The sequence below is a fragment of the Lichenostomus cassidix genome, chromosome 2 (assembly GCF_008360975.1).
Source record: "Lichenostomus cassidix isolate B80296 chromosome 2, HeHo_3.0, whole genome shotgun sequence".
NCBI classification, from domain to species: domain Eukaryota; kingdom Metazoa; phylum Chordata; class Aves; order Passeriformes; family Meliphagidae; genus Lichenostomus; species Lichenostomus cassidix.
The window spans coordinates 129,612,328-129,630,618 of record NC_139482.1 but is presented as its reverse complement, the minus strand read 5'-3'; the positions used below and the strand labels follow the sequence as shown (position 1 = coordinate 129,630,618).

At 35.2% G+C, this 18,291-nt stretch overlaps 1 protein-coding gene across 2 annotated transcripts in view; it reads right to left on the bottom strand.

Annotated features, from left to right (window-relative positions):
* Positions 1–2,378: 2,378 nt before the first annotated feature.
* The window catches only part of MTDH (metadherin), a 34,258-nt gene continuing 18,345 nt past the window's right edge, over positions 2,379–18,291 (bottom strand). Inside the window, exons 7-13 of one of the 2 annotated variants that reach the window (XM_085053265.1) lie at positions 17,933–18,019; positions 16,001–16,099; positions 13,777–13,901; positions 13,133–13,252; positions 10,600–10,716; positions 6,779–6,935; positions 2,379–5,210 (exon numbers count right to left, since the gene is read on the bottom strand). In XM_085053265.1, the coding sequence (XP_084909391.1) occupies positions 5,140–5,210; positions 6,779–6,935; positions 10,600–10,716; positions 13,133–13,252; positions 13,777–13,901; positions 16,001–16,099; positions 17,933–18,019 (776 nt within the window). In that variant the 3' untranslated portion in view covers positions 2,379–5,139. The remainder of the gene's footprint in view (positions 5,211–6,778; positions 6,936–10,599; positions 10,717–13,132; positions 13,253–13,776; positions 13,902–16,000; positions 16,100–17,932; positions 18,020–18,291) is intronic. The other variant, XM_085053266.1, reaches the window with a different exon arrangement.

The following is an 18,291-nucleotide window of genomic DNA, read 5'->3' as shown; positions in this document are numbered from 1 at the left end:
TTCTGTGAAATTCCCCGACCTCCACAACTTCCCAATGATTATGGAGAGCAGCCTTGCAATGTCAGCTCCTGTAATAGCTCACCCCCCACTCTTCCTTCACTGACACTGGTGGACCTGTGTTTGCATGAGCCTGGATTTTTGGTCCTGAGGCCAGGGGCCCAGCAGTGCTGGTGCAGACAGAGGCGAAGGAAGTGTTGAGAATCTCTGCCTTTCCAGCATTACCACTGACTAATTCTCCTCTCCTGTTTATCAATAGGACAGTATTTCCCTTCTGTTTCTGCTTGTTATTTCTGTACCCAAAGGACCCTTTCTTGTATTTTTTGATATCTTGGCCAAATTCAGTTTGAGCCAATCTTTTTCAATTGTGTCTTTGCACACTCTGGAAATGTCCATGCAGTTCTCAGTAGGTATTTATCCACATTTCCATCACTGGTACACTCTGCTTTTCAGCAGACTCAGAAGCTCGCAGTTAAATCAAGGGGGCTCTTGCTCCACGTACATCCTGTATCTGTAAAGGGGATGAATTGTTTTGTGCTTTTAGAAGACCATTCTTGAAAAAGACCCAGCACTCATTACGTCTTTATCCTCCACAAAGATTTCCCTGGAATGGAATTTTTCAAGATGCCCCTTCTTGAAAAAACTGCAGTAATTTGACATGGCTGCAGGTATTTTCCACATTCAATAACTGCCTCTGTATACAGGTGAAAATAGGAGGTTACTGATCTTTCATAATGCCTTTGAAGACTTCTGAGAGCAGAAGCAAAGCTTGCACATGTCCTTACCTATGCACCCAGCCACTCAGCCCCTCAGCAGCAGAGGGAGCAGCAGCTCTAACAGCTCCTACTCTTTTGGCTCACCGGCTACAGCTCAGAAAGGCACTGCTCTCCCGGGCCCCATGCCTCTTCAAAAGACACAGTAAAGCCTGGCTGGCTGAGAGCGACTCCAAGTTACAGAACCACATCACAGAGGAATTCTCTCCCATCCAGAGCTTTGTTTGCAGATATAGCTCAAGGCGTGACTTTGTTAGCTACATAGGTAAGGTTGGCCAAGGAAACAGCAGTCATGAAAAACAAACTGTGGCAGCCTTTTGTCAGAACAGCCTCTGAAAAAAAACCCCTCACCTCTCAGTAACAACATAGTTGATTTATACTTCACCAGGTGTTTGAAATAAGGAATCACCTAAAGTCAGAGCCTACTGAACAGCTAAGTGGAAATATTGCTAGTTAAGGACTTGCTATCTGTGAGAAAACAGGGAACCATCTCATACTAGTCAGTTTTGAGTTCATTGTGCAAACCCAGTTCTGAGTGATCCATGACTTACCCCGTTATGGACTGAATTAAAAATACCAAGCCAAATTAAGAGATCACTTAATGCTACAAATAACACAGAAAATATGTTTGTTTTTAGCTGCAGATGTTCCTAAGCATGTTTGTTTTTTTTTTTTAAGATTATTGTATGAAATGTTGAAACCATGAATTTCATGTTAAGAGTTTTAAATGCATTCTTCAGAATACACCAATACTAAAGACATCACAGTTTCCGTTTAAAAAAACCAATTTTCAGTGAACCAGAAACCTTCAACTTGGTACAAATTGCCAGAAATTTAAGAGCGTAAGTTCAATAGTTTCTTTAACTGAAGGGACCCACTATGGAAAACAGACAATTTTAGTAATTCAACCAAATTTCAACAGGAACAACCCACGAATCGCTAATGACATGATACAGAATACAGGCAACAGTAATTCCCACCCTCCACCCATAAAAAAAATCAGAAGTTATCCCACCTTGCTCCTAACGTCCGTCCAAACTAACAGCTGTTCTGTTAGTCCTGCAGTGAGCAAAATCCATTGTGCTGCCACATTACTTTCAAGTTAAGAAGTATTGGTCATGCACCCCTTACTGGTCCTTCCCCCCTGCCCCCCACAATTCATTTGGCTGATGCTTTATTCTTAAATGAAGCAATTCACTCAGAATTTTAACAGTAAAATATTTTAGCAGAATATTTTAAGAAGTAATTAAATTTTTCAGGATTTTTTTCCTTCCAGTTACAGCAGAACAATCTTTTAATACTAGCCTGAAAAAAAAGAACTGCTCATTTTTACTCAATGGTCACCAGGAGGAGACTCACAGGTACAAGTGTCTGTGAGAGACTTTAATTTTTTTAACAGCTGTAATCTTGACTGGCAACCTACCTGAGTTAAAGGCACAATAATTATTAATTATGATAATTAATAGATGAAAGTTGCGTAAACCATATACTTGGATGTCTACACTTTCCAAAAGCCTTATTCACAGGAAAATCCCATGGCTAGGATGTATTAATAGGCCAGTTTCAAATGAGATACAATTCAGTTACAACACAACAGTACTAGCAATATTTCTATAAATTTTGAAATGCTTTTAATATGTACATTCTTTCTTAGTAAATATTAAAGTAGTGCTCTTCACTTGCACTTTTTCTTTAGACTTCTAAAAGGGCATCAGAAATACAGTTTTCACCCCCTCCAAACCAATGCACAGTTACCTTTGTAACAAGCACATATGAATTCCATACACCTTTCCCTCCCCACAAAAGAAATAAAAATATGCCATGACTATCCAATTACACATCATCACAAGTTTAAATTACACATACAAATAATTCCAGAGTATTTAGAAAAAAACAACATATTGGATTTATGAAACCATTCCATGCATTCAACAACAGAAAAAGGAACCCAAAGAAAAAAGAAAAAAAAAAAGATTAAGTTTCTTTAAATGGTGTTTTTTGCTCTATCCAAGTACCAAAGTCTGGATTCAGTGTATCATTAAGACTAACCACCGCTTGAATCATAGAAACATGACAGTACATAGATAACCAAGTTTCTATTTATAGACAATATGATATAGAGTTACTGCCTCTTTAATGAATGTCAAATAAAGCAAGTTTTGTTTTCTAAGACATCAAAACTGCACATTAAGAAAACAGTAAGAGGTGCTGCTAAATAGCTAACGTTTTGAAAGGAAGGCTATGTATTTATACGACCCTGCTTAGCAGTAGCAGTTAGTTAGCAGGGTTCCTATTTTTTAACTAGGTTTGTTTCTTTTTCCAGAATGACAAGCTATTCAACTAACCCAGAAATATCACCAATTTTATATTCAAGAGGAAAAAAAAAGAATTTATGTAGTGAAAGTCTTTCATTACATAAAATCTTTGTATTTTCTATATAAGAGGCTTGTAGCATAACACACAGATTGGAAACAGACATTTCAGACATACATTAAAAACCTCAATTCAAAAGGGTATTCTTTTTAACCTTTACTATGAAGACAAGTAAAATTATAATATTATTTACATGCAAAGGACTCTGCATGATTTCATAATATCCTATTTTTCATGTTCACATTGAGATACTCCTTGAAAAGCTGTACTTCAGTTCTAAATTTATTTTACATGAATCTCGACAAATACCACCCTTAAACATTACTCCCTCCCAGTAAATAAATCAATACCATCAATATGCTCAATTTATTTTAACACATCAATTTAGAGTGTCACATTCCTGATATACAGGAGTTAATACCTGTGCAAGTTAGTATCCATTAATTAGGAAAGCTCTCCATTAGCAGGTGCATTTTCAGTACAATTAAACCCAGCTTGCTGCATTATCTGCTCTTGCCTTGCAATACTGTCAAACTGCAGTTGACTACAGTAAGAGATTGTTGATCAGTACCACATGTAACAGCTGTTCACAATTCTGTTTGTGCCACAAAACCAGAAGTCAATAATTTGAAAAGAATCCTGGCTCTTTACCTGAACTTACCAGGTGATGTTAAATTACCATCCTTCTCAAACCAATTTTTGCAAAGACTATTTACAGTGTACATGGCTGAGCACGTACCTAACAGACACAAACACATCTCCAGTTCAATGCCACGTCATTTCAGTGCCTGAAAATGACAACACATCTTCAATGCCTTTTTAATTAACAGTTTCAAGCGGGAAATGGTCTTTATTTTACAACTGCTTTACTTGCATCATTTTTAGATTTTTTTAATATAAAAACACTAACTCCTGTCCAGAAGTCTAGACACATTCTACATACTACAGGTTAAGGCAGTAAAAAAATGTGTTCCTGATAACTGTTTTTGACAACGTCAATTAAAGCTGTCTGAAGCTACTTCAGTTCTCCAACAGATCTTTGAAATCCAAACAATGTGAGTGAAAAATTCACTTTGCTTTGTTCAGGTTTTAGTAATACAGATAACAGAATTGGGTGTGGTAGTTAACAAGTGTTAGGGGAAGGAAACGTTTGATTTCAGTTCATTCCATGAGTTTAGAAGTTGAAAGAGTACTGTTTTAGATGGGATTCTGAATCAACCAAGAACTGTAGCGAATGAAGAAGAAAACCAATTTTATGCACATTACTGCGTTCTTAAAAATATACTGTTATCTTCAATAATTCAAGTAAGGTAAGAGACATTATAAAAATAACTTCATGAACCATACTCAAGTTTCAAATCACATTCTCAAACTTTTAACCCAAAGCAGTTTTATTGTGTTAACTTCATATAATAAACCATGAAGGTCTGACTGTACAAATGGTTAATGATCTGCACTTGTGATTCCTGCAATAGCTAGCAGATTTGCTAACCAACTTACTGAAAGATATGGCAGATTATGTATTTAATCAAAGCACTTTGATTTAGGCATGAAACAAATTCAAATGGTTGACATTCTGTGCTTCTACTGCATCACTCATAAGAGAGGCAAGAAACACCCACTATTGTACAGACAATTATTTTTACAGAAAACCCTTCCTTGAAATTAATCTTTTATCCGCAGCTGTAGATGAGAGTATAATCTGTTGTAAACAGGGCACTGTGTTGTAAAACCAGTTTTTTTTAAATTAAGATCTCTCTCCAAAAGTTGGAAAAACAGACTCTTCAGAATGTCTTTCAAATGTAGCATGTTCTGTTTGTTATATCATAAAGTTACTTTCATTTGATTCCTTTTTAAAGATGCTTGTGTTCACAGCAGTTCTGTTTTTAAAAATTGTTTGAAATTTATATAAAATTCTGTACATGTTCACAAATTATTGCATAAACAGCATAATCTTCATGACAATATTCAGCAACACATGTCCATCTCAGGAAGTTTACGTTTCCCTTCTTGCTTTTTTCTTCTTTTTAACTTGTTTGGGGGATTCCCAGCTTTCTTCAGACTTTGCTAAAAAACAAAACATAACTACAGTGTTAGGACTGAGAACATTTACACAGAATTGATTTAAGATCTTGGATAATACACACTGTATTATTACAAAGTAATTCAGAACAATCAACTAGAAGTTCTATTTACCTGCTTTTCCCAAATAATTTAATTTAAAATGCATCTAAGCCAACATTTGCCAATTTCAACCTCCTTTTTTATCCCACAAATACACAGAGTGATACACAGCAAAGGTCACTCGTTTTGCACATGTATTATTTACAGTAGAGTCACCGTTATTTTCTGGCCTACTAGAAATAATGTACATGTATGCAATTGACATTAAATGCTCACTTTTACTAGATTATACCAGAATATTTTTAAAAGTAATGAACTATGTAAAGATGTGGTTACATGGAATTGGAACCCATAATCCAATAGAGAAGCACTACGTGCTTAGTAAAACAGACTGCTTTAAAACATGCTGGCTGCCAAAAGTGATAAAACATGTAAAGTACTGTATGCATTGAACATAAGAGATGTTCTTTCAATTACCGAGGTATGAATCAATCACAAAAGATTGCATATTTTAGAACTGGAACAATGTGTCCAAAGTTGCCACATTGACTTGAAAGATTCCATTGTTTGATGTATTTGAAACCAAGAAGCCAATTAATGCAGCTGAGACTTTATAAAGTCATCATGTTTCTTCTGCAGTCATTACAAACTCATTCAGTACTTCAACACTTAGCCAGGAACTTATTACAGATTGTCAGTATTTATTAATTTTATTAAAAATCTCAATCAAAACAGTTTTTTTTAAGCAATGCCTTTCAAATCCTGACTTCCCTTCTAAATTTTGTTTTACTGTGTGAGTACTTTTGGCAAGTACTCGAGTGCTTGTGAGTACAGGCATTTTTTTAAGTACAACAGAGGTTAGGTTTGACATTTTTGGGCACAGCACATTTTCAAAAAACAATTTACCTGCAGCAATTAAGCCTGAGGTATGTGCTGTGAGACTACAAAAGAAGAGTCCATCATCTAATACCTTTTTACTCCCAAATAAACAACAGTTTGCCTCTATGATTACATGGAAGTATATGGAAAAAGATGCTAATGAGCTAAACTGAGAAATCAAAAGTCCTCAGTAGGCTGAAAATTGAATTATTTGTATTTTTTCCCAATTTTCTGGTAGCTAAATATTCTTTCAACTGTAATGTCAGTAACCATCTGTTCTCCACTGAAGACTTGCAAGCAGCCCTTTGAAACAGTGTTGGCAGAACTCCTTTGTCACAGCATGGAGCTCCAGTCCCGATGGTGAGGAATACATCCAAATGTCTGTTAAGGACTGGACAAGCCCAACAGACATTTTCAGTCATCCAAGCATACGAAGCCAATTTTTCCTCACCATGAAAATACATCAAGGTCCTTTAATGGAAGTGAAAAATATGGCAAGATATATACATGAGATACACAAGTATCTGACATGGCACTTTAAACTCAACCCCCAGGGCAAAGCATTCTGACTACACTCATGGGGAAAATGTAGAACCTGAATTCAGACAAAAACTGTACTGGAAGATACTTACTCTGTGGAGGAGGCACACTGTTTTGCTTAATACTGGGACTAGAAACATCTGTCTCTTGCAGCATCTGTGGCACTTGGGAAGCAATCTTGTCAGAATTGCTCTCTGATACAATTACAGATGGCTCAGTAGAAACAGCAAGCGAAGGAGCCTCCTCAGACTATTTGAGAAACAAACAAAAAAAAGTTTCCAGAAGTTTTTAAAGTTATACAAAAGTAAAAACTCTTATATGGTGTTATTTTGGCAGTATACTTAGCAGCTGCTGAGAAGATGGCATTGAAAAATTAAGACAATATTAAAATCCTTAAAAATTTTAAATGGAGGCTGTAATACTGTGACTGCCATCTAGTGCCAAAATTTTTAATTGCATACAAGCAAAGATAAATGACACAAATTAATTCCTAGAATACAGCACATGCAAAGAAAGGGAGACCAATCCATAAATCACCAAGATCCTAAAAATATTCTACAATATTCAACAGAAATGTAAAACAGTGACATGTATGCATTTGGTTGCAACGCAAACAGACAAGTTACACAGGCCCAAATAGATAACTCAAAATTCAAACAAATCAAACAAAAAGCATCTCCAGTCATTCCTATAAAGTGCTCAAAAAACTCTCTGTGCTTATAGTAGAATAACAAGTATTTGTAAGAGTGGTCAGCAAGTATTTCAGTGGAAATGACTGCAGAAATAACTGCCAAGTAAGAGGTAATTGTATTTTTCAATTATCTAGAAAATTTTGAAGGCTCCCACTACAGAGACAAAATGTAACTGTAGCCTAGTGTGTAGCATTTGTTGTAATTAAAGTTAAACAGAAAAACCCCATTTTGGCATTCCAATAGGAAAATCAGAACATAAAAAACATAAGACCCCACAGCAAGTCACCAAATGACAAGACTTCAAAAAAGAATGCATTAGAACACAGTGTCTCAGCCAAGCAATAAACCCCAAACTTCGAGATGTTATTAAGAAATCAGAGCTGCAGTTGTGTCACAACAGCAAAGACCTTGAACTATGAAAAACAAACACTGAACTCTATATCCCTGGATGCAGAGGTACAGATCCTACATTATAGTCACCAGTTTGTACTGTTTCCATCACTATAATGTAAGCATCTCAAAAATGCAGTCAGAATATCCAAAAGAACAAAAGGATACAAATTTCTTTTAATTGTATCACACTAAGCAAGAAATTAAACAGCTTTGACTGAAAAAAAACAAGACATGAATTTCAAGGACAGCAGTTCTCTAACCTTTCATGAATAGTTTGCTGTGCCCTTACACATTGACTGAAACAAGTTTTTTTGTTATCTATAATTGCAGTATTTCTCTGTCTACTGAAAAATTAGTAATTGCAAATGTTTTTATACATCAACCATGCTGATAAAATGAAGCCCTGTCCTACAGGAATTCCAAACTCAGCCAATTCTAATGTTATCTAATGGTTAGCAGTCATCAGCTACATAAATACAGTGATAAATATCAAATACATAAATATAGTGAACGTAACAAACTGAAATGTAGTTTCCAAAATAAGAGAACACAAAGTTTCCCGTGCAAGGAAATAAATTAAGGTAATTATTGGTATCCGTTTTGTTAGGACAATCAAACTTCACCAGCAGGTAGAGCAACTCAATTATAGCTCTGCTCTCATGGGTTGGCTAAGAAACATGTTGCAGCTTGAATGTTACAGAATGCAGTATTACTGTGAATGTAATGATAGAGGTACATGCAGCATTTAAAACTTGGGCCTGCTGATAAAATCCAGAAGGTTTCAATGCAGCCCAATGTATAGCCACGGGAGAAATATCATCACCAGATAGTGTGATGGCGAACACAAGGTTCAATGTTCTGCTACTTCTAATGTTTCTCAGGATATACTGAATAACTTACTTGTACTCAGTTTATTTTTCCCTATATTTCATTCTCAGACTTTGGAGCATTTGCTTAAGACTAGATTACCTGCCTTGGGAACTCAAGTAATCCATTTCACACATCAGTCACAGACTGTCTCTAGACCTTTTTGCAACAGCCAAGTCAAACAATAATGGAAGGTGTCTTTGCATGTGTGAAATTACAATGAAGCCAAATCTGATCTCAAGGAAGCTTGATAAAGACTGACAGACCATCTGCACTGTCAGATACAACAATTCCCAAGCTGTCCTTTATCAACTCCAGTTCCAGAGAATGTTAGTAATAGTTTTGTGCTTTGCCCTCAAAAAAAGTTTAATACAGAATATTACTTGTTTCACAGTTACCACTTACACAGCTATACACAGACACACATATGAACAGACTGAATTTAAGATTCAAGAGTAACAGAAGCTCTCAAGCCCCTCAACAATAGTGCAGTGTAGGTCTACATGAGATGCTATCAAACCACCTAGGAAGTTCAGTATAATTATTACCAGTAAAGCATCGAGCAAAGTGTACTGAAACTGGACTTGTATTTTAGCAGTCCCAAACGCTTGTGAGAGAAACAAAAAAAACCCAACAAAAAACAAACAAACAAACAAAAAATCTAACTGCAGGTATTTTTCAAATCAATTTAGATTTCTGAACAGAAAAAGCTATAGTCTTCCAGGAAGCACCAGTATGCCTTTTTCTAGAAATCAAGCCACCTCGCCCCTGATGTGAAAATCCAAATTTTCAGTCTACACATTTTCAACTAAAGTGCCTAAAATAAAACAATGCATTTGCTTTAAAAAAACCCCCTTGTTAAAAAAAAAAAAAACAAACTCACACTACCAGGAATAAAGCCACTTGCATACACAGGCACATGCCTTTTCAAACACAGCTTCAAAAAAACCACCAAAACCCCCAATAATACACTAGATAGAACAGGCAGTTGTTGCTAACCTTGACTAAAGGTTGAGCTAAACTAATCAGTTGTAGTAAATAGTTGTAGTAAAGCTCTGCTTTGATGCAGGATATTTAGAGTAAGCTTTAAGTATGTCTGAATGTGCTTTTCAAGATATATTCAACACATTTCTGTACTTTTTATTTGGTGACCTGAAGCCTCTTGTAAAAGATTTCATTCTATTTTTTTCATTTGACTCTTAAGACCTCATTGTTCTTAGGAAACTAATGTTTAGCAATTAAAAATTTGAACTCAGTATTCTGGCGTATACTCTCTGCTACCAAACTGCTGTGTCACCAGTAAGGGTCACTCTTTATGGAAGCCAAAAAAATCAATGCCACTATAAATATTAAGTATTTTATACCCTCCTAGAATGTGATGCTTCATAGGGTAGCAGTATCTAAGAAAGTGGTTATTTGGATAAAGATTCAAAGAGAGTTTGTATTCCCTAGAATATGTTTCAACTGTGAGCTGAACCAGACAGTCAGTTTGGAAATTGGTTCTAATAACACCTTTTCTTATTTCGTCACTAAGCTTAGTATTGCTATCAAAAATCAATTTTAGACTGCATTTAACTTAGAATGTATTAAGTTAGTAAAACTTCCTTCTGTTGCAACATAACACCAGAACATGCTACCAGTCCTGTGCTCAGACCTATTAGTTCTTTGGTTTCTACATTTCAAAGTTTTAGTCCATTGCTTGAATATTCCAACAAGAAAGTAACTTGCCAGTAAAGGAAGTGACTACTGATTTGGAAGATACTGCTTTTCAGAGTAGACATACTTTTTTAAACTTGTAACTGACATCTACCTAAAATTCCATGGCTCAATTACCTTTACACTCATAAACATACAGCTGGAAACAGTATTCTTACTGTAACCTTATCTACACAAAATAATTTTTCAAAGGACTTGAGCACTTCTAATCAAATTGTAACATAAATCAAATTTTGCATCCCTACCTTAGCTGGTTCACTAGTACTTATGGTCTTCAAAAAAGCTCTTTCCTGCTGTGGTTGAACTTTTGAGGTATCCGCCTGAAATTCCTCTCCAGCTTCTCTATCCAGTTCTTCAGCATCCTACAAAAAGGGGAGTGGGAGGGGGAAAAAAGAAGAGCCTGTGTTTGCACTGAAGCTCTGACTCTTCTCCCCTGTGAGTGAGTTTTGTTGCTATAATCAGCTTCTATAACTAAGAAAATCTATCAAAAAGAATAATTAAAGGAGTGGGCTCATACTATCCTATGCCAACACTCAAAATTTATAGAACAACATAATAAAAAAATACCCACAGAACCCAATAAAGCTCAGAAAGCAGTACTCTTCATGCAATTTGCTAACAAAAAACCCAATCTCAGCATGAGCTACACTTCACACTCCTGTTAAATTTTAAGAAAGTGATATTAAACTGAATTTACTCTGAACACTTTGCAAAAGTATCACAATTCCTTGACTGCTTTCAGTTTTCTGCTTTGTTACAAGTTTCAAAATGCAAACTCTGCATATTAACCTGTATAGTTTTCTATCATTATTACACTTTAATATTTTTGTAACCCAGTTTAGTTTGCCATAAAAGTCTGCAAAATAAACCTCAGTTCAGAAACTGAAAATATATCCAAAGTATCCAACAGTCTCAACCTTTACTCCTTAACACACTCTAGCATAAAGTTTTAATTTTCAATGTGGAATTAGAGTAGTTACACCTGTTTGTGGCACTAGAAGAATCCTGTGGTAGTGAAGAGGTGTCTTATTTTAAATTGGAAACACTATTCCTTCACTTATTTCAACTGGAACCTCATGAAAATGCACAAACAGCCTAAGTCTGTTGATTCTTGACAGGAAGGAACACATACTGGCTTACTCCAAGCTCTTCAGTTTCTACTGCCTTGACAAACACTGAAGTCAACAAATGACTGTGAACATTTAAGTATAATCAATGAGAAACATGAAGCTGTTTAAATGAACATTTTCAATTTTCAGAGGATAAATATACAAATTTTAAATGAGTTTGAAGTAGGACTGGCAAGTTAAATTACTGAACTGTTAAAACAAGAATTACTTCTGTGATGTATTAGCAGTTCAGTATGCTCCTATCAAGCAAAATTCCCGATTTTACATAAAAATTTAATACAAAAAAATTCTTATCTGTAAACCGATGACATCATAGACTGATGGACTGAAACTAACAAAATTGGAATGGAGACCAATGAGTAGAATAAACAAATCCAATCATGTTAATATAGAAAGGTTAATATAGAAAGTAGGACTCCACTTGACATATATAACTTAAAAGGCAGCTCACAAGCAATGGAAAAAAAAATTCAGAATGCTCTCATTGACCTTAAGATTCATGTAGGACACTCACAAACACCTGTTAACCATAACCTACTAATCTTCACTTACACTTAGAGTCATCGCTGAGACCAGAACAGATTTCAATTACAAAAAAGCTGCAGCCCTAGTGCTCCCAGATTGCATTTGCCTCAAAAGAAACAAGGGAAGCTCCACCTGTATACAGACAACTTGAAAATAAAATTTTATCTAACAGGAACTGAATGTTTTAGAACTCTTTTAATAAACTGAAAGTGAGATAACCATAAAAGCAAGTCCAAAGCAAGTATGACTGAAGTTTTTGCTTTCCCTCTCTCTCTAATTTATCTAGTCACATTCCATTGAACATTGATAATTTTGTAAAGCATGTAAACTATGAATGGCTGTCACTACAAGCACAAGCAGGATGAATTCAGATCATAAGTCATTAGAAGAATTCTCCCATTAGGAAAGTACTTGTTTTCATCTATTCAAACATGATTCAATTGCCATGTGAAGTCAATATGCTTTTGCTATTTTTACGAATCTGTTTCAATGTAATTCTTCAAAAGTTATTTAAGTAACACAGAAAACTCCAACCATCCTCAGTTTGAAAATATTCTTTCCCTCACTGAAATCTGACTCACAGAGTAGCTCTACCTACTGAGTTGGGAGCATTGGGATTTACCATTTCACATAAAGCAAATTAAAACAGTACTTCAGAAAACCATTACGTTCTCACACAACTGTACTTGAAGACAGCTTAAGAGAAAGCTTCCATTTCTTTCGTTCTCCTAACAAGCTGTATTCACCAAGGCAGCTGTCTTTCAAAAGACATGACAAGGGTTCCCATGCAGAGGACAGTTCCTCCTGGAAGCATCCCTACGGTACAGAATCCCAATTTGATAGAAAATAAATAAGTCAGGATAAATACTTTTCATGTATTTCGTGCTTTTCATAAATCCAGCAAAATTACAAATTATCCCATGTTCGACTTGTGAATACAACAAATTAAGGAAATACTAGTAAAAGAAGAATTACTTTAACTCCTGAGGAAAAATATTAAGACAATCCAACCCCATAAAGAAATAATTTCCCTAAAATAATTTTCGTTCAAGAGACTAATATCCAAAGATAAGGCAATTTTGTGAATTCCTCACAATTGCCTTTTAAACCATTAAGATTTTACCTGTGCAGGAGAGTTAGCTTCTTCACCCTGCTTCTTCTTTTTCTTCTTCTTTTTCTTGGATTTGCCACTTGTAGAACTCTGAAGAATTGGCTCTGCTTTTTCTCTTTCCTTATCTGAAATCTTCAGATGGGAGAAGGTATTTAGCATTTAAAATGACAATGGAACATAAATTAATAGCTATGAGGAATTTAATTGCATGTACAAGTGTAAATGAACAGTCTTTTCTGTTCAGTTCATTTTAGAAAGACCACATTTTTCACATGCCATCTAGTAGAGGAGTTGGGAATGGAAAATGCAACAGAGCACCAGGCACTGGTGGCAGGGGAATGCTGTTTTTATACTGAGAATTAAATATTGTCAAGAAGTATTTGTAAAAATACATCTAAATACTCTCAGTCTATACTGATAAAGTAATCCTTACCATTTATGGTAAGACAGAAAGGTTTAACATGGAGCTAAGCAACTTCTCTCCTCTCAGTAACATTTGGTGTTTTCCTTCTCTGTGTACACAGCAAACACAGTTGTGCTACTCTTATCAGTGCAACAGCCATGAGAAATTGCACTTATTAGTCTTCAGGTTACTTTAAGAAATGGCAGTGGTAAGGACAAAGTCTTGGAGCTAAGAAGAAAATACCACCTTTTACCTTCTGAGTGTCAGATCTTTCTTCACGCTGAGAAATAGAAGCAACTTTTTCTTCATCTACCCAGTTTCCCCACTCTTCTGCTGGTGCATTCCAATCAGAGCTTGGATCAGCTGAAGAAAGTCCATCTACAAAGATTAAAAGTTTTTTCAGGAATATTGCCTTACTCTACAGGTGCCCTTTTCCAGTTTAAAAATGAAAAAACCCTTATGTATAAACCCACTTCTTCATATCAAGATATAATAGTAATTTCCTGTATTTCTGAAAAAATGTAAGGACTTCATCAGTAAGTGGAGGACGTTTTAAAGTAACAGGTATGACAGTGATTTTACAGAACCTAATCACAGCAGCATCTAGCTAGATGCAATTGCTTCAAGGTATTTTTCTAAATTATATGAAGAGGGACAAAAGTAAGTCGTTCTCTATCTTAAACTGTTCTCAGTACCTTCTTCCTTGCTTGTGAAAAAATTAAACACTGATCAATCTTACCTTAGTAAGATGCCATTACGAGTGATATATCTGCAACTGTAAATCTTACTCATTCAAAAGTAATCTTACAACACTGACATTTTTAGCAACCTATTTTTCCTAAGACTCTTAAGTCCATTCTCTAATTTATTGGTCATTTATGATGGAATGATAGGTTTAAAGGGTCAGTTACATAAAAATTAAAACTATCTGAAGCAAAGAACTAAGTCTTCGACTGGGAGAAAGTTACAGCAAGCCAATTTTAAAACAGAGTAAGTTGTAAAAGATCCCATTTCCATTTCATATTTACATTAATATGACAAATATTTCTACCCCCAGTCTATACCAAATTGAAGAAGAGGCAAACTTGGTCTGCCAACTATGGTGGGATTCAATTCAAATAACTGAAAATTAAGTCAAACTAAAAAGCAGTAATAAACCAAATTAAATTTACTGGCAAACATTATGAAGCCAAAAATACACTAAGAGATCCTAAGATTTGTTAGAATAAAATACTTAGAAACTTTTCTAATAAAAATGTTATCTTAATTACACCTACTTCAGCTGCTAAAATTTGCTGATTTGAAAAAAGCAATTATGACTCAACACTTTTCAGCTTATCTACTGTCCTGTCAACAGTTGCTTATGAAAAAAATCCATTCTTATTAATAATGAAAACTAGCAGTATTTGTACATAGTTAATTTCCTTGTCTTGATCCTTTCCTTGTCTTGATCCGAATAAAGCAGTAAGGTGTATCTGTGTATCACACTGGCCTAATCTTGTATTTGCCCACTTCTGTTAGTATATCCTTCAATTTGTTGACAACTATGACAAAATTCTCTATTTAACAGAAGCTTCAGCCATAAACACTCTATGCTCAGATATGTGAATCAATTATGCTTTTGATAAAATGTAAAACAGATGACTTTCAAATGGTTAACTGAAATGTGCTTCCCTTATCCTTAAACCAGATAAAACACAAAAGGTAAGTTTCAAAATTATCTAGTATCAGAGCAGTCATGCCAACAGTGGTCGAGTCAAGGACTGCATCAATCTATTCCAATTTTGCACTCACTTAACTGCAAGAAGTTGTTCCTAGACAGAAGGTAACATGCAAGGCTGCTTTTGTCAACTTTTGGAACAATTTTTCAGATCAATTCCCTAATGAGATGCACTAAACTTTTTCATAAACAGGGATGAGAAACTGGGGAGTAAACACCAATTTCACTACAACTACCAAGTAATTTCAGTTATTTCTACCCTGTATATGCTTCCTATATACATAAGAACTTCCTGATGTTTGCTAAATGAAAAAGCAACTTAGATTAAATACAAGAGCCTTATGTCATGTTAACTTTTCAGTAAGGTACAAACATGTTAAACTGACTCAAATTCTATCTACTAAATACATATCTTGCAGACTTGCAGTAGATTTTTCTCATAATTTGCAGCAAGACTGTTTTAATTTATTCCGAAGATTTTTCTAGCAAAAGCCAGAACTACCTTAAAATGCATGAGCTCTCTCACTTCTGAGTTTGGATATCCAAATATTTTCCCTAAAAATTAACCATTTTCTATCAGAATTAATCAAAATATTTTTTCCTAATTCCTTCCAACTGTCCATTAGCTTTACAGAAGTCAAACATTCCAGGTTTTTCCTGGCACCCACCACTGTCCAATACAAGTAGCTAATATAAATAGCTACACATTAACAGTTACTAACAACATTTTGTTAATGAACATTTGAGATGAACATACTTAACCCAGACCATTCGTCATCAACAGGGGGTTGAGCATGACTTAAATCCCACTGAAAATCAGAAGTACCAGCCTGAGAAACCGATTCACTGTTGGATCCTGAAAGGGAAGAAATAAAATTGTACTTGTAAGTTAGCAAGCTTCCTGAAGTTTTCTTGGGGAAAGAAGTCAAACCAAAGTAGGAAAGGAAGACAAAAGGCTCAAAGAAAAATGCCAGATTCTGAGGACTGCAAAGGACAGAAGAACTAGTAGGCTCTTGTGCATGAGGTATATTCAGAAAACAAAGAAGCTGAAAAAGGAAGACAAAGTAATGAAAAGAAGATAAAAAGATATAAGAAGGGTCAGTAAAAGCAGTCTCCTCAAGCCGAAAAATACAATGAAATTTTATGGGTAATACAATTGTTACCCTAAGAAGCCTTATAAGGATTCTTACAGGGAAAAGCTTAAAAGAAAAGATTACTAGAAAGAGACTTCACTAATTACATTGCAGATCAAACAATTAAATTACACATTACTAAGAATCCAATTCTCATTTAAAGTAAAAGTTTTCAAGAACATAAAAGCAGCAGAAGGAACAACAGTAAGGCCAATAGCAGTCATGATAACAGAAAGTGTTACACATCTAACATCATTGTTTTTAGAAAAATAAAAAACAAACAGAAACCACTTCATAAAAAAGTAAAACAAAAACTTAATTGTAAGAATGAAAGAAATTACATATTACTGTATAACACTTCTGAATTCAGTTTAAATAGGACTTGGGTCTCTATGTTACATACACTTCTGCAAAAGATACCTCGGATGACAGAAACACGGGCATGTTCTCATTTCTTTTGTGGTCACACTGCATTACAACGTTGTTGGCTAAGTTGCATTGAACACAACAAATATACTTCACTTTTCCATACTTCTCTCAAAGTTGAAATGGTGGTATTGCAGCTGAACCTTATCTCAGTCTACCATCCTAATAAACTTTTTAAAGTTTTAGCTTAGAGATTGAACTTGGATTCAGGTGGCTGCTTGGGATTTTTTTTTAATTGAAACTTTCTGTACCATTAAGACTCTGGACACTGAGCTTGAGCTCAAATGTTAAAAGCCTGTAAACTACAACACAAGCAAATATAGCCAAAGTGCATAAGCACTTGACCAGCTACTTCTGAAAATAAAAATCCCATGCCAAGCTCATCACGTAAGTAAGGAAGAGCAGAAAATCTGGCATACGATCCTTTATTGTACAACAAATCATTGCAGGACTTATGTTAGTTATTTAGCACACAAGATTTATATATGAAGCCAGGTTTGCACTCTATAGCAATTTCACTCTTCAAAAAAGAAAACCCCAGAGCTCAGCATTTCCGTTTGTCATACCAAGAAAAGCCTCAAGACTTCAAATCCTGCCTATGGAACATATTTTGAAAGCAGTTTTTCAAGTACTAAATCTACAAGTAGTTTTTCCCCTTGATGGGAAAAATCTGAATCATCAAATAACAAACCTCACAGAAGACTGGGGTTAATGGGCTTTACCAGAAAGAAATCTTCAGATCTCTAACTTGAGACATTGTAACACTGAGCAATCCCTTATGCCCATCATTTAGACTGAACACACAAACAGGAAGGCTAAATAAGAAATCACAGAATCATACAATGATTTGGGTTAGAACATACCTTAAAGATCATCTCATTCCAACCCCCTCTAGTTCCAACCTTCTTACTATTACTCTGTGATTGATCTAGCTTTTGATTATTCATTTAAAACAGTTACTTTACTGCATAATTTCAGCACAACAAAATAGCTTTTCAAGTGTCTTTCACATCTTTACAGTAATATTTTCAAAGAAAAATGAGAAAATGCATATTAGTAACACTTGGCAAACTCTATTCCACCTGGTGGAGTAGAAGAGAGTGGAAAAATCTTTCGAAAGGCACACATACCAGAAACTCCAGGAGTTAATCCAAATGACGAGAAAGAAGTAGAATTCTGTTCAGAGGTATTAATCCTTGCGTCCACATTCCAAGCAGCTGTGGGGGAAGGGGAGAAAAAAGAAACAAAAAAATTCACACACTGCTGGCAATGATGAAAATGCAACTATTTAATTATGAATCACATCAGAAAAAGTGGTCCAACCATGAGGACATTTTCACACAACTGAGGGTGTTAATCAGTGCTGACAGAGATGTGACTTTATGAACACACAGCCTGAAACAATTTTCAAGCTTTCCAAGATCATCTTCCCTTTACAGTCTTTTCTATATATAAACTTCTCACAAAAGAAAAGTGAATTGTTTTTTGA